Source organism: Anser brachyrhynchus (assembly GCF_964034855.1).
Source record: "Anser brachyrhynchus genome assembly, chromosome: 3".
In the NCBI taxonomy this organism is placed as follows: Eukaryota; Metazoa; Chordata; class Aves; order Anseriformes; family Anatidae; genus Anser; species Anser brachyrhynchus.
In genome coordinates, this window is record NC_137696.1 from 68,184,717 (window position 1) to 68,207,717 (window position 23,001).

The 23,001-nt window shown below is 38.9% G+C and overlaps 1 protein-coding gene across 5 annotated transcripts in view; it reads left to right on the forward strand.

The window, feature by feature from the left end:
* The window catches only part of PTPRK (protein tyrosine phosphatase receptor type K), a 421,389-nt gene that overhangs the window by 9,762 nt on the left and 388,626 nt on the right, over window positions 1-23,001 (forward strand). Inside the window, exon 1 of one of the 5 annotated variants that reach the window (XM_080586778.1) lies at window positions 1,269-16,067. The exons of 3 other annotated variants lie outside the window; for them this stretch is intronic. In XM_080586778.1, coding sequence (XP_080442904.1) covers window positions 15,899-16,067 — 169 coding nt within the window. In that variant the 5' untranslated portion in view covers window positions 1,269-15,898. Of the gene's footprint in view, window positions 1-1,268; window positions 16,068-23,001 lie in introns of those variants that run through there. One more of the 5 variants, XM_080586777.1, reaches the window with a different exon arrangement.

Here is a 23,001-nt window from a genome sequence, read left to right on the forward strand (position 1 = left end):
TACATATATTAATTGGGTAGCAAAAGGAGCCATTTTTCAACTACCATGTCAGGAACTTAATTCTGCTGAGTTATGAGGCACTGTTGTATACTTCAAAACCAAGTTCTGCTGCAATTAAATTCTGGCATGTTCATTCTAATTATTACACACTGGTTACTATATTTATATAGAGGTGGAGTTATATGCTTCCTTTTGTGTCTAAACACTTGTTCTGTACCAATGAAAGTGACTGATGAATATTAACCAGAAGGAAAAAAAAGTCATAAAGAACAAACATGGTTGTAGTTTTGGTGAATTCAGAACAGGTCAGAACAAAAATTTTGAGTGGATAACTGACTTTTTCAAATCTTCTTTTCCTTTGGTTATTTCCAAATACAACTTGCCTTTATTTGTGAATCGTATGGTGTGATTTAGGATACCTGTTGCTAATTTAAATCAATAAAGGATTTACAGATTCACACAGATTCACAGATTTCTCTAGGTTGGAAGAGACCTCAAGATCATCGAGTCCAACCTCCGACCTAACACTAAGTACTCCACTAAACCATATCCCTAAGCTCTACATCTAAACGTCTTTTAAAGACCTCCAGGGATGGTGACTCCACCACCTCCCTGGGCAGCCCGTTCCAATGCTTAATAACCCTTTCGGTAAAGAAGTACTTCCTAACATCCAACCTAAAACTCCCCTGTCGCAACTTTAGCCCATTCCCCCTCGTCCTGTCACTAGGCACGTGGGAGAACAGACCAACCCCCACCTCTCTACAGCCTCCTTTCAGGTAACTGTAGAGAGTGATGAGGTCGCCCCTGAGCCTCCTCTTCTCCAGGCTGAACAAGCCCAGCTCCCTCAGCCGCTCCTCGTAAGACTTGTTCTCCAGACCCCTCACAAGCTTGGTCGCCCTTCTCTGGACTCGCTCGAGCACGTCCATGTCCTTCCTGTAGCGAGGGGCCCAAAACTGAACACAGTACTCGAGGTGCGGCCTCACCAGAGCCGAGTACAGGGGCACAATCACTTCCCTCGACCTGCTGGCCACACTGCTTCTTATACAGGCCAGGATGCCGTTGGCCTTCTTGGCCACCTGGGCACACTGCTGGCTCATATTCAGCCGACTATCCACCAATACTCCCAGGTCCTTCTCGGCCAGGCAGCTTTCCAGCCACTCATCTCCCAGCCTGTAGCTCTGCTTGGGGTTGTTGCAGCCCAGGTGCAGATTTAAGCAATAAGGAAAAAATATATTGAAACACAGAAATTTTAGACTTATTTTAACTACAGTGAAAAAATTATAAGACCTAGTTGAGACTTGCCCTGGATCTATTAGAAAAATGCTTCAATTTGATCTTTGATCACTTCATTGAATCTATATCATCTCTGTGTGGTGTTAGGCTGGAGTAAGATCAAAATGGGGAATGTCAGTTGTTTGGTTCTTCTAGTGTTATCCCGTTTGCCTGTTCTTTGTAAATGTAAAGCAGTTATCAAACAAGGGAACACTGAAGAAATTTGGCAGAGTTCAAAGCAGAGATAAGTTTTCACTGCTGACTGCTGTCACAGTACTTAAAATGCTTTAAGAGGACAATTTGCTAAAACCTACTAATCCAAAACACCGAAGGCAGTTTTATGTTTTGTTCAACTTCTGATTCCTTTGACGACATGCTTTTTATGACTGTAGAAGAGATTTCTTCTGATGTCTCTTAGATAAGTATGCTGAAATCTGAATATTGTGTAGGTTTTAAGTGGACTATGAGTAAGCAGATCAAGACAACGGTGTATTAAATTTTCTCTGTTTTTCATATGATATTTTACAGAGGAGATAATGGCGTTGGTTAAAAAAAATAATAATAAAAAAAAAGGCAAAAAGAAAGCACCTAATCATTCCATAATCTTTTCCCCGTGCTCCTGAAAAAAAGGGGTAGATTCTCACTGCTCTTGTGAGCTTCTACTCGCTTTTGTTATAGTTGTTTTTTTAATCTCCTTGGTTTTCCTTGTGTTTTTGCTGGAAGACTTTAATGGTAATTTTGTATTTTTTCATGCTATAATTGAAGGGAGGCGAGGTATTTGTGATTCTTTACTCCAGAATAGTTAATGAGTATAAATATCATTAGGCTTTTCAGCATGTTAGTATATGTTCCTCCTTTTCACTGCTTAGTTGTGTCTCTCTGTTCATGAAAGTGTTTTATTGCATTCAGTTTTTCAGGCTAGAAAATTTCCATTAAAAGACTTTTCTCACAACAGAAATGTCATAAAGTGGTCTTTTCAGTCTTTTCCTTATTCAATTCAGAAAAGCCAGACAAATATTCCTTTTGTAGTTAGCTTTTACTAGTAATCCATCCTAACCTAGTTTGTGAAAGTACTAAAAATTGCAAACTAATTCCTCAGGCTTGCCAGCTCTTCAGCATGTGAATGCTGGGTGTGTGTGGTCTTGTTTAGTGCAAAAGGTCTATTTATATTAAGTTTCTTGCATTTGTAAATCTTTGTGGGGTTGGCTTTTCTTTTCCTTGGTACCTTGTCTTTCAAATAGTACAAGAAATTATTAACAACTCCCACCCCCAAGAAAAGCCTTCATTTCCCTGCTTACATATATAAATCTATAATGTACATGCATATATAAATAAGTGTAAAATAAGGACAGCCAATTTCCAGGTAAGGGCGAAACCTTTAGTGTGTTATGTTGGATTTCTGAATCAGTTGAAACAAAGCTGAGTAATGAAAGGGAACATAATTTCCCTGGTAAACACAGACTAAATGGATGGGTGTAAAATGTAGATGACTTTTCTGGCTGTGACTTGGCTGAAACCTGGCAGTGAAAAGTTGTCAAATTATTATTATTTTTAATATTAATATTTTTAAAACAATTCTATTAGCAGTTACTGAGTTCAGATGCTATTAATAGCCAAGCTGTCTAGCTTATGTTTTTTCTTTGATAAAGTCAGTTTTCATTCTTTGATACATCTTGCATAAGTGGGAAGGCGTTGCATTCTTAGGTGGTGTGTTATTCTCTTAGTACTTTTTATTTTGTTTGCCTTGAAACGTTGCTTTGAAATCCCTGTATGCTGATTTGGTTAAGTACTACAGGGCAAGCTAACAGCTCTGTCTGAGTCATGTTTCAGGCATGAGGTGCTTCCAGGTCTGCAGTCCTTTCTGGGATGAGCGAGTTCCTCGCTGCATGTCTATCCTCTGCCTCTGCAGCAGCAGTTAGCTACCAGGCTCAGTTTATAGGTTGTTTTAAACACACTGAAGTAGCTGTACTAAACAGCTTTTTTTGGGGGGTGGCCGTTGTTCCCTCCAGTTCACTTACCCACATTTTTTTTTTTAGTTTATACTTCAAATGTGCAACTCTTCTGGTGATTTATTGGTGTTTGTGACAACTATTGAACAAAGCGTTGCGTTAACTGACCAGCATTTGGGAAGGGCAAAATTATGTTGTCGTTGAGAGAGGCTGCACAGATGTTCTTTATGAGTATCCAGAAGAGGGGAGACTGTACACTACTTTGAAATTGACGGAAACCATGTATTTGAAAATCTTTGGTCTGTTTTATGGGCTACATGATGAGGCTGTGAACCTGAAAGAGTAGGATTTGTGATTAATAATGACATTTGCAGACCTTCAAAATACTGGAAGAATATGTTGGATGGCTTTGCGTAGTGATGGTATCCAGATGCTAGCTATAAACATTTCTGTCCATTTGCTTGAACATAGAAAAGGGAATGAAAACAAGTATTAGTTTGTGTTTCAGGGAAAGAATTTTGGCCAGTCACCTCCTAAAACATGTATTCTTCACTTTTCATCACCTGAAAGAAGTCTTAATTTATAGGTCAGTCGTATTCTTTGAAGTTAAAGTTAAGAGAATTAGAGAAAAAAAGATCTGTTTAATGGAAGTGGATGCATGAGTTAAGAAATAAAAAATAAAAATCTGTACTTTGTGAAGCATTTGTATTGTCAGCCTAGGCCTAAAAACATAGGGCAACTAGGAACTGAAACAAATGTCAAAGAAAATGCTCAAATTTATTTGGTTTATGTATTATACAGTCCCTAGAGGATACAGGAAGGAGTGAATGAAGCTGCTAAATGTTTAGTTATCTCTAAAATACAGAAAACATTTGATTCGCTTTTAGGTATGACTATAGTGATGGTATTGATTACATAATGGATATTTTAATAAGTTTTTACTAAATACTGTTGTCTTGCCACTGCATAGGTAGTGTTTGTAACAGAACTCTAGTGAAAAATAGTTTTTCAGAAGTTCTTGGCCTGAATACCACTTCGAAAAGTGGGGAAACAATCATACTTGATTTAAGGGGAGGCATAAATGCATTACTCTTGATCAGCAAAACGCTGTAAGAAAAATAATTATTTTTAGTGTACTCCAGTGAAATGAAGAGCAACTGCTTTTGCGCTGGGAGGGGAAAATTAAAATGGTTCCAGGGATCACAATTTTGCAATTAAAAAAATCCTGAACCATAAAGATCCCAAATCCTCTTCTTTGTTCTTCCAAATTACAGCAGTGATTGCTTTGCAGTTGAGGAGTGAGTACTGAGCTGGTAAGCAGCTTTGTAGCTATGATAGTAAAGCAAAAGGTTTGAAGAAAGAAGCACAATTTTAAAAAGCGGCAGAAGGGGCTATAAATCTGTTGCAAAAATCAAAGTTTTCTAATTTCTTGAATAGTGTGCCATCAATGAGCCAGGTAGTTTTATCCTTTATAAGATGCAAAAGGTGGACTGAGAAACAAAGGAATTTAAGTCCGTGCTTGTTGCTGTTCTCTTGCTGTTGGAGCTTCAGGAATAACTCATGTTTTATCTCTTGTCTTGTTATGCTGACAATTGCAGGTGTGTGGGCAGTAATAAGTAAAATTCTAAACCATTCCAGTTGTGCTATATGTTGATTTTATTGCCAGGTTAAACAGAACCGAAAAACAAACCAGTGAGCTCACATGTGGGATGAATACCTTCATACTTAAGACATCATTCTCCAGGCTCCCACCCTGGGGTCAGAAGCTGGGGGCTTCTGGTGACTCTCTTGGAAGTTCTCCAGGTTCTTCCTTGCTTCTGCTTAGCCTTTGGTTTATTGTTTTTTTTTTTTTTTTTTTAAACACCCAAATTTAATCATTTTTAGCGTCCAGTTTGCTACATTAAAATGGGCTTGTCAGGGGGGTATCCAGGTAAAACTGCCATCTCTTTGGTTTCAGATTCTTTTCTGAGAATTTTTGTGTCAGAGATGACTGTCTTGTTTGTCACAGGATCATTCATGCCCTTCTTTTCCCTCCTTTCTGACCTTTTGTTTACAACATCCCAAATATAGTAATCAAGTTTCTGATTAAATTTACATTTCTTTGTGTTTATATGGAAGCATTAAGAAAGAGAAAGCAGTATGCAGCGTGACATTTAAATAAAATTCTTTATATAAAAGAATATTTTGGCTGTGAAGTACTGTGGCCCAATGAAGTTGATATTTCCTTAAACTTTTGAGATTCAGAATCCCATTAAAAAAAAAAAAAAAGAAAGAAAGAAAGGTATTGGGCCTCAGAATTCCTTATATCATGGAGGAAGGGAAAAGCAGAGAAAGTATAACAACATTAAGAACATTAGGATTGTACGTACTGAAAATTTCTGTCTAAATAAGTCATAATTAAGAGGATTTGCCTTTAATGGTATGTAAGATAAACTACAAATGATTGTATCTTCCATGTAAATGTTCAGTAATTGATAAATAGTTCATAAATGGACCCAAAGGCTCTTTGAGGAATGTGTTTATACCTGCTGGAAATATATAAATAGTTTTAGGCTCCCTGGAGTTTTTTTTGTTTCTTTCATATATGATTGATCAGTTCATATTGGACGTAGAGTAGTTTGTTCTCAGACACTGTTTACAGAGTCTGATATGATGAAAGGTTGTAATAGCAGGAGATGAAGTGCAATAGGAAAAGAAGATACTCTTAATGGAGGACTGTAATCTGTGTTTGAAAACTGGCTAATGTATTGCAAAAGATAGTAGCCTACCAGATAGTCACATAAGGTCCGTGTATAAAAATGGAAACACTGAGTATAGTTAAATAGACATCAAAATTTGGATAAAAGGTCTGAAGTGTAATGTAATTTGCTTTGCAAAAGGTTTTGAATAGAAGATTTGGAAACCCACACACTTGGGTAAGTAGGAAGCCTTCCTTTTTTAATTCAAGCTTTTAACTTGACTGGCTGCGAATAGAAACATTTTCAAAAAAACTTCCAAAGGCAAGGCCAGGTTATGTTTGGATAGGGTTGTCTACACACTTGTTTGCAGTGCCTTTTTGCACTTGAGCCTTTACAAGCTGCTATGCAGAAAAGATGGAAAGGTCTTGGCAGTTTTATCTGTGACAGTCGTAGCAGTCAGGGCAATTCTGTTTTGTCGTGTTTTAGGAAGACGGGCTGGATCTGCACTGGCAAGTAATTTGGTGCAGTGGATGCTGGTCACTAAACTGAGGTGTTATGAGATGTGAGGATCTTGGAACCATGATGTGCTTTAGCCAGGCAATTTATTTCATATTAGCTGTGGGTCAAATGTCTCTGCTGCGCACTTGAAGCTTTCTAGGGGGAAAAAGACATTGTGTTCCTAGGGTCCTCATGGTCTGTTAGCTCCAAACTGAGCTTCCCTGTGAAGTGTTGGTGGACTTCAGAAGTGGAGCTTCTGGCTTGCTCTTCTCTGAATGCACGTGTGCAAGAACTGTGTGGAGAAACTGATGAATGCCCTGCATTTACCAAACACTTCTCCTGCTGTTCTGAACCCAATCGCTAATACAGGTACAACATGTTAACAACAGTTAGGTAGGACTCCCTGCAAATAGAGCAAATAAAAATCAGTGGGACTAAACATTGAAGAGAAACATACTCTTCTGAGTAGCAGCATTTCTGAAATAATGTCTGTTGCCTTTTCTATAACCATGCATTTCCAAGTGTTTGAATTTAACCGTGTGGCTGGTGTTTTTCTCATGTGGTGAGTAAAGGGGAGATGGTGATAATTATACATTAATTTGGTGATGTGGAAGTGCTTATGTGTTCAGGGCTGAGGAGCAAACCTTGCAGGGAAAATTGAAAGCTTATTTAGATAGTGAAATTAAATGCCATACCTGCTCAATGCTCAGTATTCAGTGGGAAGAGCAACGAGACAAGGTCTCAAAATATTTGAGGCTAGGCATGATGCGGGTTGAAGATCTCTGGTTCTGTTTGCCTCCCCTGTGGTTCTGCTGTCCCTTATGAGACTAATGTTTGAGAGGCCTGAAATACTTTAACTTCATCCTCATGCTGGTCCTGTGAGGTATGCTTGTACCACAGCCCTCGTTTTGCAGAGGTAGGGCTGCATGCCCAGGGGCTTGGCTGTCAATCAGCAAGTGTACGGTAAGGCATTATATTTTAATTTTTTAATGTTCTAACTTCTATTCTAGTCTGTTACCTAACTGTGGGGTTATCCCATCCTGAAACAGGCAAATGAAATTTTGTATGAAGCAGGAATGCACAAAATGAAACCCTGCTGAGAAAACTAAACCTTAATAAGGCAAGTGTTAGCAGTATGTCTGCAAATAGGTGTTATTGCCATCAACCTGATCTGTACTGCAAGGATTTTGAAGGAAATGGTTAGTGAAAGGAATCAAACCAGTTTGTTTTCCTGTGAAAATTTCCGCAAAGAAGCAGTGGAGGGAGAGAGACTTGTTGAGAAGAGTGAAGTAGAATATATTAAACTTGAAAGAGGAATATAAATCACAGGAAATTAGAATGAAAATAAGAATTGACCAGAAGAGGGGGAGCTGTGCTCTAGGGCCAGCTGAGATGTCTGCCCCTATAGAGATTAATATCTCACTATGCATGAAGACTCTGATCTGGAAATGAGATTAAAACAAGAATTGACCAGAACCAGGAGATGAACCATTGCACCTTCACAGAGGTGTCCACCCCCATGGAGATTAATATCACACAGAATAAGGAAAATCTGATTTCGAAAGAAGATAAACATGCATTCTCCATACCAAGGGGGTGATCTTATAGCACTTGCATAGTAAATAGCCTTGACTTTCTTTCAGAGATTAATGCTCTGTTGTCAAATAGATTCTTCCAAGGCCATTTGAACATTTTACTTCAGCAGACTTAGCACCAAAACTACTATTGAACACTTTGTTAATGTTGCAAAGCAAATCATGGTAAGTTCTCTCTCCTCATATTTAATCCTGTTTCTTACACAGTAAGTAATAAGCAGATCAGGCTTCTGCTTAAACAATGAAAGATGGATGTCATTATTGATGTATCAAACAGTTCTTCCTGCCTCTGTCATTTCAATAGCTACTGAAACCACTGAGTTTCAGAAGTTAGATCTCCCCTGGGGAGGAGGGAAGTGCAAACCTTCCATAGTCTCTGTTTATCTGTTTAAAGAAAAAGTGTAATATAGTTTGTATTTAATATTTCAATGTTAAAAGAGTCTTTTTTTTTAGAGAAAAGGTAGGTGTGTGTTTATGCTTAGTTCTCCTTAAACTTTGTTCTCATTTGTTAGCAAGAGTGTGTTCCTTTGGCACTTTTCCCTGCTGAATGTCTTCTGAAATTGAATTTGAGCTAGCTTTTACTTGATATTTGAGTACAGTGGTTCATAGTATGTTTGAATCTGGTTAGATAAGCATATCAGCTGAAAGACTTATTTAATTCCAAACTGAAAATAGTTTCCCCTTTAAGTTCTCCTAGTGCATGTTTTCACTGAAGAAGTTGAGGAAGTATTAGTGTATCAGTTCATCACTTGCCAATATTAGTGATCTCAAAGTACCATTATAGATGAGAACTACTCAATTGCACACCAGGGAGATCTGAAGATGGGGACACCTCCACCCTCCCCAGTGCCAATTCAGAACTGTCAGGTGTATAGTTTTGCTTCTGCTAGAAGTCATGCTGATTTTAACTTTCAAAGGTGTGCATTTTAGCACTTTACTAGGCACTCAGGAGAGTGTAATTGTAGTTGATGTTTATAGTAACAATACCTACTCTACCACTTGCTGTTGCCTTTTCATTTTGAATCTCAGTTTTGTAATGGAGGGTGACCAGTGCCCCTGACTGTTTCTGACGAGCACTGTCTGTTATTGAAAAGGCACAATTCACCAAGTGAGTTGTGATGATGCCTCATGCCATTGTGGTAGTCATGACACATGGTATCTTATTGCAAGCCAGAGTAGCTTGGGGTTGATCACTTTATTTTGAATGGTGTTACAAAGGACTTCTGGACCAAGAACATCACTGCATGGACCAGTCTTGGCAGGAGGAATAACCTGTGCCTGGATACAGGCTGAATAGTGGCTGACTGGCAGAAACGTCAAAAAGGGATCTGGGATAGATACCTGACTGAGTGTGAGCCAGGTTTTGTTGTGAATAAAATGAATGTGTACTGTGCTGCACTGGGAGGAGCATAGCCAGCATGTAGGTGGAAGCTGTTGTCCCCCTCTGCTTGGTACTGGTGAGATTTGCGGGGTATTTTGATGGGTATTGGGGCTCTTGCTCTCTTCCCAGGTTGAGAAGGATATGGGGAAACAGAAGGTTTTTGAGAAGCTGATGAAAGGAGCACTGTTGTGATGGTTGGGGCCTGGATGGTGTGACCTCCAAGGGTCACCTGAAGGGAGCTGGGCTTGTTCTGGTCTTCTAGAGATGAAGAGAGGAGAAGATCTTAACAGGAGCTTGCAAGAACTTTAGAAATCTAGAAAATTGCAAGAAATCTAGAAATTTATGGTTCTAAATGCAGTCACTGACAAACTTGTGTTATACTTTAAGTTAAGCATGAAGGCAGCTGGAGTTTGGAATGGAACTGTTTGCTTCTGTTCTTTAGTAAGCACAGCGCTACTAGGAAGGGGATATCCACAAGATTTTCCATGTGATTTCCAGTGTTCCACAAAAAGGTGTCTTTCACTTGTATTCAGTAACACTTTTTGAGGTGAAAGCCTTAACACCTGTTTAATCCTTGGCTTTTTATGGATTTGGCCAAGTGAGAAGCTGCCTTTCCAGCAGAGATTACACCTTCTTTGAAGTCTTCTGCCTGGTGCGGTAGTGTCCGTAGAGAAGTCCCATCTTGTCAGGACCAAATTTGGTATTTGATGTGGCCTTTTTTCAAAGCATGGGTGAAGGTGACTTATCCATGTGTAACAATAAGGGTAACTAATTCAAATTAAGTATGAATTTAAAACAGTTCAGTTAAATCGTGTTAAACTTACATGTGGGTAGCTTTCATTCAGTATTAAAGTGATGTATTAAAATTCGAGTTAGTATAATTCACCTGAGGAATGGATTAGGGTAAATTGGATTAAAAGGGGGCTATGCACATTTTTCAAAATTAAATAAATGACTTTAGAGTTAATTTGACTAATTTTTATTATATCCAATGTGTCATTATAGGGCAAACATACGTTATGCTGAGATTTTAATTTTCAGCAGAGTAATGAAATGAAGGGCTGGATCTTAAACCTCAAGTCCTTTTTATTTATTTATTTTTTTTGAGCCCAGTTTTCCCATCTGTGTATGGAAGCCTCTGAAAGCCCTATTGAATCTTCTTACCCAGTAGATAAGGGAAGTATGTTTTTAATATTCTATAATTAGGTTACATGAGAAGAAGAATGAAGTAGGTTGATGCATTTTGTGTATTCATGTGCAGCTTTTAGGACAAGGCTGCTCTTCAGGATATTGATTAGGAATTGTGTATAAAGGCATGTCCCCACCAGAGCAACAGTTGTTTAACTAAAGGTATGGGCCCAGGCATATCAGCAGCAGTGCCTTATATATCTGCATAGTGCTTTTCTTCAGAAGAATCAGTTAGCTTTAGTGTCAGACATAATTCAGATGACTAAGGTCCCTAAGGGCTCTAATGATCTGGTACGGGGGCCATTTGAGGAGTTATCATCCTCAACTGTCTGCTCCAGTAACCCCAAACAGAGCTTGAAACTGAAGCATCGATCACGGGGTGGGACATGCATCCTCTCCTTCGCGGCTGCAGTTTGCAGCCCCGTTTCTGCTGCAGTGGTGACGGGCACAGATAATGTGCTGGGCTGTGACCTCCCTGGCTCCCGTTCCTGGTTTCTGTGGGCATTTGCTAAGGGTGGGATTAACTCCTTCGGCTGTTTTAACCAAATCCAGTGGGAGTTGGAGTGGTGAGCATGCGGTCTGCAGATTCTGGAAGGGATTGGTTTAAGTCTCCTTGAAGCTCTGTGCTCTGAAGTTGTTATAGGAAACCTCATAGTAAAAAAAACAAGAATCAAGTTGATGCTTACCAAAGAAAACATGCCCCCTCTCCCAAACCATTAAAACCAAATAACCCACAAAATAGCACCTTTGTGTGTGTTGCATTTGATGTGATGTATACTAATATGTGAGAAACAAGCTTTATTCATATTGCCAAAGATTTTTAGGCTAATGTATTCAAAAATATTTGGTATTTGAGAAAGTTTACCTGTTTATGTAGGTTTTAATTTATGCTAAATGGAGTGATTTTTGTGAAGCTAGATTTTACAACAGAAGCAGTTTCTGTTCCAGAAGTATGCATTTATTTATTTTAAAAGGAAAGCCCTTTCATTCTAAGTTTTAATCTTAACCATGGATTTAGCATATTTTATGGTAATGATTCTTGCTCAGCTGCCTGGTGACCAAAGTCACTAGGTGAGGTAGATGCTCATTACCCTTTTCTAAATGGTATCATAGCTAAGACTGCTAATTATTTCACACAAAGTATATTTTTTTTTCAGCAGAAGCATTCAGCTTGTGTCTGTTTTACAATCCTAAAATACTGTCCTTGTAGCAAAACTGCGAGCTGTTTGTAGAGCACCTGAAGTGTCGGTGTTTCAGACATGATCAATACAAAATTTTGCAGTATCTAGACAACGTAGTGTAGATTCAGTGTGAGGTTTTAATATGGAAGTGTAATTTTGATTGGTTATTGTGTTGATTAGTGTTTAACTAGAAGATTAAGCAAAAGAGAAATCTTAATCCTTTATTTTAACTGGCACACAATTGCATAGTGATTTCTTTGCAGAAGATGCCTTCTGCCATGGGATGCTCACTACACGTAAAGAAGATGGCAAATAATACCATATTTTTCATATTTGAAGGAATAGTCCATCTAGAATGTGTTCAGGTCAGGGTTGCATAGGTCCGATCTTTGTGACCTTTGTGATTGCAGTGTTGTGTCCCCACCCTGATGTCCCCTGTGCGTATATAGTTTTATCCTTTTTAAATAGGTAAAACATGCAATATTAATGGAAATTAGGAAAGAATGAGAAGGCCGAGAACAATGGAAGCACCAAAGCAAGGAGACTGTTTTTAGTAAGGTGCTGCTGTTTTTTTTGTGTGTTTTGTTCTTAATGCCCTCCCTCCCCCGTTTTAAAACAAAAACGAAATTAAGCAGGGGTCAAATTCTGATCAGATATGACATAGTACAGTAAGAGAGGGGATTTCTTTTTTTTTTTTTTTTTAAAAAGGCATTTGTTTGCATAAAGCTTTGAATCCCTTTTTTTAAATAGTGGCAGTGTTGCATCTTGTTGAATGGAATTGAAACTGTTACAGTTTGCTGGATTTTCTAGGAAAACTCTTCACCTGTAGAGGATGTTTATTGCTTATTCCTTTCTGACTGCCTGTGCTTTGAAAAGTTAAGCAAACTCTGTTCAGTGAATACTTCATGACAAGCCAAAGCAGTTAGAATAAATTTTGTGGTTTCCAGTTAAAACTTTTCCTTGCATTCCCAAGGAAATCTCTCCCATTTTTTTGGCTTACTATTTCGAATGAACCAAAAATTCTCAGGCTTTCAAGACTGTGTGAGTAAAATAATTTCGAATACAGTGTGTAGGCTTCAAACTTGCTAGTGGAAACTGGTTTGTTTAGAAGGATGTCAGAACTAATTAAATTAAATTCTGTGTGGTTTCGTATATTTGAGAGAGCTCTGTGCAGGATCTAGAGCTTTCTGTGGATTCTGCAGTGGTAATATGTGCTGCTTGAATGAGTTGATTAACACTGCTGGCACTTCAAGTAGAAAGAAAAACCTGAGGAGAAATTACGTTCAAGTGGGTAGCCAGTTGCAATATGATACCAATCTTGAAATTCCTAGAGCCAGATTAGTATGATCTGGTTTATTCTTACAAATACGGGCCTTGGGGCTTTCTTCATTGTCAAGTAGTATGCTGAAGTCACAGTTCACTGTGGAGCCATATGCATTATGGATACTGCACACTTCTAGCTGAAGGAGGAGGGGGGAAATGAGAAGTGTGAATATTTTTGTTTTCAGGCAAGGTTGGTGCAGGTTCCTAATGTGGAGTGGCAATTTTGTAGAGCATTTGCCGCTGTTAGATGAAAAACTCAAAAAATCCCCTTGCCTTCAGGAAGACTGGTGCTTTATTTCCCCCTTTGTGTTTCCAGGAACACCTTAATTAAACAAGAAATCTTTCAGGCATTGGCTAAGAAATGCTGCAAGAGATTGTTATACCTGTTTTCACTGAAGCTCTACCTTCCTCTTTCTCTAGCAAGTCTGTGAATTAAACATGACACTTTCTCCCTTTTACGTGAGACACGTACTGCTTTAAAAGTCAACAGTAAAGTGCATGTATGTATCCCTATATACTATTTTCTTCTTATTTTCTGTATATTATTAAAAAAAAACCAACACAATTTTCTAATTTTTGGGCACATATTTTAATTGATTTTGCAAATGCAAACAGGAGGGAAAGCAGAAGACAAAGCATGAGTAAACAAAGTGTTGCTTTTCGTGCTGGCAAGCTGAAATCATTTTATTCAGTGGCTATGTTTCTGCACGTTTCTGGAATAATCAGCTGCAAGTTGGACTCCCATCATGTGGTTATAGATAGTGTATAATTTGGAGCCAGTTTTATGGCACTTTCTGAAGGCTGATGGGAGGGTTGCTTACAGCCTGACAGAAACTTTCCAGCACCTGGAGGCAAGTTATTGAAGGTTTGGAGTTCCTCTGAAATGGAAACCCCAGCAGGCATGGGGCTTCCCTGAGACCAGGAATTTGTGCTTTTTCCAGTCTTCTTCAGTGCCTGTGACCTTCCTGCTCAACCTGCTCTGAGGATGGGAGCCAACTTGCCTATGAAGACTCTGCAAATAATAAAGTAGGGCTTCAGACTGGCTGAAGCTTCAAACTTCTGAGCTGTGGAAGACAGTATTACTCATGGTAGCTTTAGGCTGTCATGGGATATAGTTTAAGCTGAGCTTTACATATAGGTTTAGTGCTCTGGAAAGTAGGCGGTTATAGTAATCGCGTCTCCAAGCGTACTTCTATCACTACGCATGGAATGTGGAAGGAAGGTTAGCTTTTGCTTTTCCTTATGCCCGAGCAGACTGTGACCATTGCCTAGATAACTTCAGAATGTTAGTAACACATTTTGGTTTCAAATAAAAAGTAGTCTTTCTTTTCTGGGTTTTTAGTGAGGTAAAGTTAGGAGCTGGTTCCTTGCCAGCTCACCTGAATTGACGCTTCCCTGGTTCCTCTCTTCTCTTTTCTCTGGCACAAACCTGCCTGGTCCGGGTTTGCCAGTCCATCCTGATCATCCAGCAGGAAACTATTCCCTGAGGTGCTAGGCAGGTGAAACGCAGGGGCAGGACAGCCCGGCCGGCAGCGGGGCCAGCAGTAATGCTGGGAGCGCAGGCTCGAGCTTAGATCTTGGCGAACTCCAGGTCCGTGACTGTGGTTCAGGTGGGCGCGAGTGGCAGCATGCAGTGAGGACGCCCAAGTTGGTGTGGCCACTGGATAAGGGTGACTAATGTCAAATCTCACCCCTAGGGTTTCCCTTCATCTTCCCCTTTATCTACTAGCAGCTCTTTAATTTTTTCCCCCAATCACATATGACTAGGTATCTTTGTAGGACTTCAGAGTTGAGGCTCTGTGCATTGCTTGATCTTGGGCAGACTGCCTGACGTTGGTTAGCAAGGGTGAGGTGCCTACCCAGTATCCCTGAGCTCCCCACAGCTACAGCTGCAGCTAAAAGGTTGGAAATCCTCCGGAATCCTACACAGGCTCCCAGGGAGAAGATGCAATTTATTTCATCCTGAAACACTGCGCAATGTTCACTGCCACCGGTTGTACACCAAGAAATTTAGCGCTCCTGTATTCAGCCGCACGCTGGCTTGACCAACTGAAATGCCAGTACCCTCTGCAAGCCTATGCTGTGAAAACATCCCTAAGCTGCTGTCTAATGTCTCTTGTAGCCTTCTTGACAATTCATTAATACCTGTTTTGAACTGCTCGTAAAAGCTATAATGTTACCGTAAAGGGTTTTGCATGCTTGCAATTGTGATGTTATTTTTCTCCTGTGATTTCAGGTGATAGAAGGTCAGAATTGGTAATCAAATCTACATTCCTTTCTGGACTCAATTTAAAAGGCCTGCTTTCCCCTATTATAAATTATTTAACAGTAGTTGGGCTGTTTGTAACTTCTCTTGGTTAGCATTTGGAAACCTTTTTATAAACATGAACACACTACAGTTGGTGTGCCAGCACTTTGGATGCATTTTTTGGTTGCAATTTTTCTTCTCCTAAGTAGTCCTGTTACAGCGTTAAGCAAACAGGGAGGCGGTCTGTTACTGATGTTACTAATTTAATGCTGGGAGACTTGGAAAGGGCAGGTTAATGAAATAGCTGAAGTGAAACAACTTCATTTTTTTCTTTTTACTCAAGGTAACATTGAGATTCCTCTTGGATGGGACTAATACCATCCAGGATTTTACAGTGATTTCTCTGCAGGAATTTGAAACCAGAGAATATTTCTGTAAAAGCAGATCTGTAAATTCCCACTGTAGGTTGGTGCCTTCTTTTTCATGAAAGACCGAAAGTGCTACCTATTCTAAATAAATCATCCTAATTATATCTTTCCACTGTAATTACATGTGTAGTATTATTAGACGGCATTAAAGACACAAATGATCAACATCTATTGTCTCCAAATTATTCTTTCTATTGTGGTTTCAAGGCTCTGTTTTCTGAATTCCTCGTCCTGTCAGTGTTGTGTGGAGATACAGTCTGCTTTTTCCAGTCACAATTTAATTTTATGGGTTCCGTGCCTGTTTTGTTGGAGATACAAACCAGATTGTAAGTATAACACTTGGAACAGATCTATATTTTTCTTGGTGAGATTGAGGAGGGGTAGCGTTATGTGATTAAAACCCGAGAGCTTATTAACTGCATGGAACAAAAAGTGCGACTGTCTCTAACTGCAGAATTTGCATGTGACGTACTGGTTCTTTTTTATTTATTTATTTATTTTTTTAATTTATTTGAAAGGGTTTGAAGCCGACAAGTGATACTAATCAAAGTAATCTTGATAGTCTTATTAACAGGAATACATGGTTAGGGAATGTCTATACTGCCTGTTTGTGATACCAACAGCAGTATTACCAATTAACATGCTACTACGTTTATGTTTACTAGAGCTATGGGTTTTTTGTTTTTATATTTTATTTATTTAAATAAATAAAAAAGCCATTCACTAGTGGCTGCTGTGGCCTTTAAAGTTTACTTTATAGAAAATTAGTCAGGAAATAGCTTGTGTCTTATTTAGTACTGACCTTGGGAACAAAAATACATAAGAATATCTGATTTTGCTAGGCCACGCCTGGATTTGTTTTATTTTAATCTCAATATTTTTTTTTCTCTGGCTTAATCACATGAATTTTAAGTTTATATGTTCATGTGCCTAAGCTCAGAATTGGACTTTATGCTTCAAGGGCATTTAGAAAAGAATCTTATTTAAAAGCTACTGAATGATCTCGTTGTAAACGAGGAAAGTGGATGTGAAGATAAATAGTTGAATCCTTTTTGCTTTTTAGTTTTGTTTAAATAGTTGGCTATATCTAGAACAAACAGTAGAAAGATTTTGTACGAACATTCTATATTCTGTAGACAAATGAGAATCTGAGTGGTGTTGACTTATTCTTGTGGCTGAGTCATTCATCTCCAATTTGCAGTTGTGGAAAATAAAAGGGTTCTCTAGGAAGAGGTAAGTGTAGCTTGGAGAGGTTGTTATGCTTGCAAGTACAGTCTGCGTCTTGGATATCTTGACTGGGAGGGTAAGGAGACACATCGTGATGTGTCTGAGAGTTGGAGAAGTATCAGTTGAGTCTGTGACAGTCTATTTCACATTGAAATAGTATATTAATGTGATGTTAAACATGCTTTTGTCTTTCGTTGTCTAAATATACAGCACTTTGCTGCTTAGCATTTATAATACACAGGGAAGACTAATTCCAAGTTAATGTCAAGTCTCTGTTAATTGTAGCATTCAGCTTTTCTCCCAGTGAGACTTCTAAGAAAATGGGATCTATGTCAGGAGACTTGGTAAGTTTCTTGCAAGATGGTTGCAAAGAGGCTGTGAAGAAGGTGAGGTCAATGTCTGGATAGATAGAGCAGCAAGCATTTTAAGTATGGTCTTTTTAACTAATATGTTGCTACAGAATTACTTCTAGAGCTAGAATTTTAGATCGTCCTCATCCTCAATCTCATTGAAAGATCAAAGTTAGTTCTGTATCTCGCAAGAGTTAAGCTTTACAGTAATTGTCCACTACTATTATGTAAGGTATTACTTTAATGCTTCTGGGAGATCTTGGACTAGATGCCTTCATTTTCTCACTCTTTCTATTTAATTATTTTTTTGGTCATTACATCTATTTAGATCACTTTGTTCAAGTCACGGAAGGAGGACAAGACTGTTAGGATTTATTTAAGTTACTTATAATGTTCCTGCAGCCATTGATAAAACGTGAATGCTTTATGAAAGCTAAGACATTTTATGTTATAACTTTCCTGGTTCTAAATTAGGTTTTTGGGATTTAATATATTCTTTTGGAGAATATGGGCAAACAAGTAACAGAATGCACATCAGGGGGGAAAAAAAGATGAAGCTGATTACACTTTACATAACAAATACATTTTGTAATCTTAATATTACAAATGAAAAACATCTGTGTTAGAGGTAATAGAAGACTAGAAATCACAGGTACTTATAAGCCTTGGCTACAAACAACCTTTTGGAATTTAGAGGAGCAGATGATCTTTGTTGAAAAGTAGTCACTTTAAACTACTTAGTTCTGATTAATGGACTGGTGCTTCATTGCAAGTAGACTCATTCTCTCTTTTGAGCGTGCAGTGAGGAAGACTTCCAACTGAAACCAATTAAGGGGTTTTCTTCCTCTTCACTGACTGCTACACATTCTCTGTGGAAGAAACCTTTTGAGAAAATATTTTTATGTCTCTCAGTTTTATATCTTTTGACTCGTCCATTTGAATTCTGTTCTTGAAAATAATGGAGTAAAATTTTCAAGTTACCAAGTTTCATAACTTCCAAGCGGTAGAAAGTGAGAGGCTTTTATAGTATATTCTACTATCAGTGGTGGTATAGTAAAGACAAAGAGCAAACCTAAACTACATTACTACAAAGTTTTGGCACAAATTAAAACTTTAAACTGATTGAAACTTTTAAATGTTTATAACGAAGCAGTTTCTGAGGGAACTGGTATGCCTGCTGTTTGTCATTTCTGTAGAATTGTAAATGTGAATGGCTATTTTCTGAAAAAAAGAGTCTAATTTCCTTTCTCTAAAAAGCTTATGATCCGAAACACAGGACAAGCTGGATCAGTAGCTCCAGTCAATCTTCATCTGAGTTAAGACATGAAATTCCTGATCTTTATTTTCAGATTAAAAATCTCTTCTTTTTTTTTAAAGGAGTCTTGGTAGAAAGCCTCTGCCTGACTATTTGTAAGTAGCAGTTTTTATAGGAAATACGAAAGCTGCACGTACAGCGGGTTATGAGCCCATAATTTATGACCCAATGTGCAAGCACATATGGATGGAATAACATAAATTGGTAGCGGAGGTGAACGTGCCATTTTTCATAGAGGTTGAATCTACAGGACAGCATTAACTTCGTAAACATTTTAGTGAAGGTCAGTGTTAGCCAAGCAGTGATTTATAAGGAGTGGTATAATTTTTTGGTAAACGCTTGAGGTTTAACTGCCATCTATATTCGATTACTACTTGCTTGTGTTTCTTCCACTCCCTCCTTGCTGCCCCCCCGCCAGCATTCCAAAGATAGCCCAGAAATACTCTTGGGTAAAATCAACTTGAAGGCTCTGGAGCGCTTGTTGTAAGGAAGAGATTAGATTTGTTTGGACAGGAATGCAGAGTTGAGTTGCTCATAGGATGGTGTCACGCAAGTGCATGTAAATTGTTCTAACACACAAAGTTGGTCACATTTTATTTTACATGCAACGTTGTTATAAAATCTGTTTACATAAGCAGCCTATGTTGGAAAAACATCAAACATTTCAGATGCTTATTAGATATGTTTTTAAATTCTTTTTTTTTTGAAAAGTAGAGTTTTTGTAAGAAAAACACTTTTCTGTGTAATTATTGTGAACTAAATACAAATGCAACAGTGACTTGAAATGTAACCACAATAGTATTTTTGCCAGATGTTTAAATGGCTTCACAGGTGTTGCACATACAAATTCTATATCTTTTTTGTTGACCTACAGCCTTGGGTAGTTGTCGTAAGTATCATTAGGTACAACCAAAAGAAATGTAGCTGAAAATGATGTTTTTGTTTTTTGTATATAATGCATACAATTTTGTGTATTTTCTGACACAGAGCTTTCATTTCTCATGGAATTTGAAATTTTATATATGGAGTAGCTTGCTTTAAAACTGAATCTGTCATGTTTACAGAAGCACATCCCGTTTGTGAATGGTTGGTGGCCAAGTGCAGGGAGATAGTATGACTAAAAAGTATTGGAGAAGAAGCTGTAAGAAAAGACTTGAGGTGAATGCTTTGGTTCTCCCCATCTGTCAGGAAAGCACCATTTTCTTTTCTAGCCATTTGAGTATGGCCCTGAAGGGCTTTGCGGTTTTGTCTCCATGCTGTCTTTTTCTGACTAGCTGGGACCTGTGTGGATGGGGGGACATTGCCTGCTGCAGCGAGATTTAAGTTTTCTGCTGGATTTTGCCTCGTGTAGCCATGAAGTTGGTTGAAAGCCATAGACGTTGTCCCTGTATGACCATCAACATATCCCCTCGTGGTAACGCAACCCATGTAGGGCCCATCTAGGGGCCCTTTTGTGGAGGTCAGCAGATAAGTAAATATCCGGATGAGCTCTCCCCAGCATGCAGAGTGTTGGCTTTTGGACTTGTTGTGGAGCACAAAAGTTATAGGTACTTGGTGTATTTTTCGATTTTTTTTTTTTTGTTTTGTTTTTGGCATGGATGAAGCTGCTTTATCCTGGGGAAGATGCTTCTTAGCAGTGGTCTTAGACTTTGTCATCTTGTTGCATTGCTGGACCCCGTCTGGCCTCAGCCAGGCAGCTAAAGCACTTTTGTCTGCCTCCACTCCTTCTACTGAAGCCTTTTCCTCTTTTTTTTCTTTTTTCTGCGGGGTGAGGGAAGCAAAGGAAGTCTGAAAAAATACAATATTCAAACTTCATCAAGAACTGATATATTTTTCTTCTTCCCTTACCGAGTTTCTTTCCAGACCACCTTTAACTTCCCTCTCTCTCTTTACCCTTCGCCTCCAACTGAGGCAAAAAAAAACAAAAACAAACAAACAAACAGAACTTCCATAACCATTTCGGTTAAAAGCGTCCGCGGGCTGAGGCCAGCAGGTGGCAGTGGAGAACACTGACGGGCGCGGGGAGCGGGGCGGCAGGCGGCCGGGCTCCGGCTCCGGCTCCGCGCTCGGGCCCTGCGCTGCCAGGGGTGGGCACGGAGCAGTTCGGTTCAGTGGGGTCCGTTCGCCTCCTCCTGCTCCCCAGACCTGCTCTTTGAAATGGTGCATTTATAAAAGTGGTGTTTTTTTTAGTTATTATTTTATTATTTTTATTTTTTTTTAATTTTAACTTAGCCCAAACTAGAGAGAAAAGCAGGAAAAAAAAAAAAGGCATTAGCAAAGTGAGTGCCTACATTTTAATCAGCACATTCTTTTAAAGCTGGAGTACGTTACAGGGACAGATAGCGGCTGATTTATGTAGGGTTGTGTGGGCTTTTTCTTTTCTAAATTCCTTATCTGTCACCTGCAAAATTGGAATCTTTTGGTTTTAGTTTTACCAGGCATTGTTTGTTTTTTTTTTTTTTTTTTGTTTTTTTTTTCTCCCCAGGTTTATAGAAATTCATGAGTTTGAGATCTGAAGTTGGGGAAATGTTAAAAACCAAGGAAAGCTTATTGGCTTCATTGAAATGCTGGTGTGCCTGGAACAGTTGGGAATCTGGAAGTTGAACCATAGCAGTGAAGTACCTCCTCCCCTCCCACTCCTAAATCTGTCTCAGTGTTGGCACGAAAGCATAAGTTTTATTTGCCCAATTTACAAGCCTATGAGCTAATTTGCACTGTTTATGGGTAATTGTTCTTGCACTCTGTCTTTACCAAGCCTACAAGCAAAGGCTTGGCAAAGGCTATCTTGCGTGCAATTGTACCAGCTAAAGTTGACATTCCTCCGTCAGCGAGTTGAAGGTGTGCCTGGCTTCTGGATAGGGCTCCTGGTTGCAATTGGAGATGGAAGAGAGTGTGACACCATCCTATTGTTAAATTCAAATTTTTACCCTTTGGAAAATATTGAAATCCTCCAATATCACTTTTTATCATCTCTGTTACAATGCGCAATGTGAACATCTCAGCTGTTCACTGAGAAAATGGTTTCCCTATGGAACTGCAATTTTTGGAAAACAAATTCTTCTGCCAGTCTGGGGACGGGCACAAGAAAAAAAAAAAAAAACAACAACCTTTTGTGGTGTATGACTGCTGCCTGTGTACTGTGCGGCAATACGTCCACAGGATTTCAGATGGCTTATGCGTTTGGCATGTGTCTGGATTTCCAAAGCATGGGGAGACCTCCTCTCCTGCACCCTTGGTGGGCACCCCTCGGCAAAGGGGTCCCCTCTGGCCGGCTGGCTGCCCTGGAGGGGAAAGGCTTCTGGCTAAGAAGATGGATTGGATTCATCTAGAAGTTGGCAAGCTGCTGCTGTACTTGGGGGACGTGACGTTGAGAGTGCAAAGTTGCTTTTACATGTTATCTTAATTCATACATATTGGGAGCATATGCACTCAGTAAAAAGTTTTGCATATCAAATGATAAGATTCAGCCATTTACAGTCACTTCAAGAATACTATGTACTAACAGTAACGTCAGTGCTAACTTGCATGGAAATGGCAGTTTAGCTGTGTATTTTGAGCAGTGTGGTTTAACTCCAGCAGCCTGGTTTAACTCCTGGGACTTTGGAAGTTATTTCCTATTCAAACTCATAATTATCATTACTCATTATTAATTAACAGAATTCTAACATCTTATGTTGGTCTGTCATGTGCAGCTAGTGTCAAATCGTTTATCTAGAGAAGGACAAAGCAGTTCAGTTCTTGTAGTTCCCCTTTCCTGCCTCTTTTCCTCCATTTTGAAGTTCTAAAAAGCTCTTCTGTAAAATCAATTCGCTGTTTGTGTTGGTTTAATACTTAACACTTGCTGTGTGTCCTTTGTCCAGGCAGCTGTGGAATGCTCTGCTGTAGCTGAAGTTGTGTTTTCTGACATGCTAAATACAGTGAGAAACTTTGTTACGAGAGAAAGGGATTGAGGTTTGTTTTCAGTATTTACATTTTTTTGGGAAAGGATTACATGTCAGGAGTAATGTGTCAGTAGCTCTGTGCACAAATAGTTTGAAAGTATTGTACAAGATCACACAAAGTTGCACTTCCCTAATTTTATATTATGTTTAATAAACTTGCAACCGTTTTAGAACAATTTAAAGCAGAAGTGCTACTGCATTTTAATTGCTACTTTCCGTCTATATTACAGGGAAAAGCTGAGGTAGGAAGGAATATTAGTTGAAGCATGTTAGGTGTAAAAATTGGGCAATATAGTGTTTTCTTGACTGTTCTTTTTGTTATGTTTTCCACGCTGTTGGGAAGAGTGAGTTATCTTCCTGAAAACATTGTAATTAATACTTTAGTGTGGTATAGCAAGGTTGACAGGCCTCTTACTGAGCTTGCTGC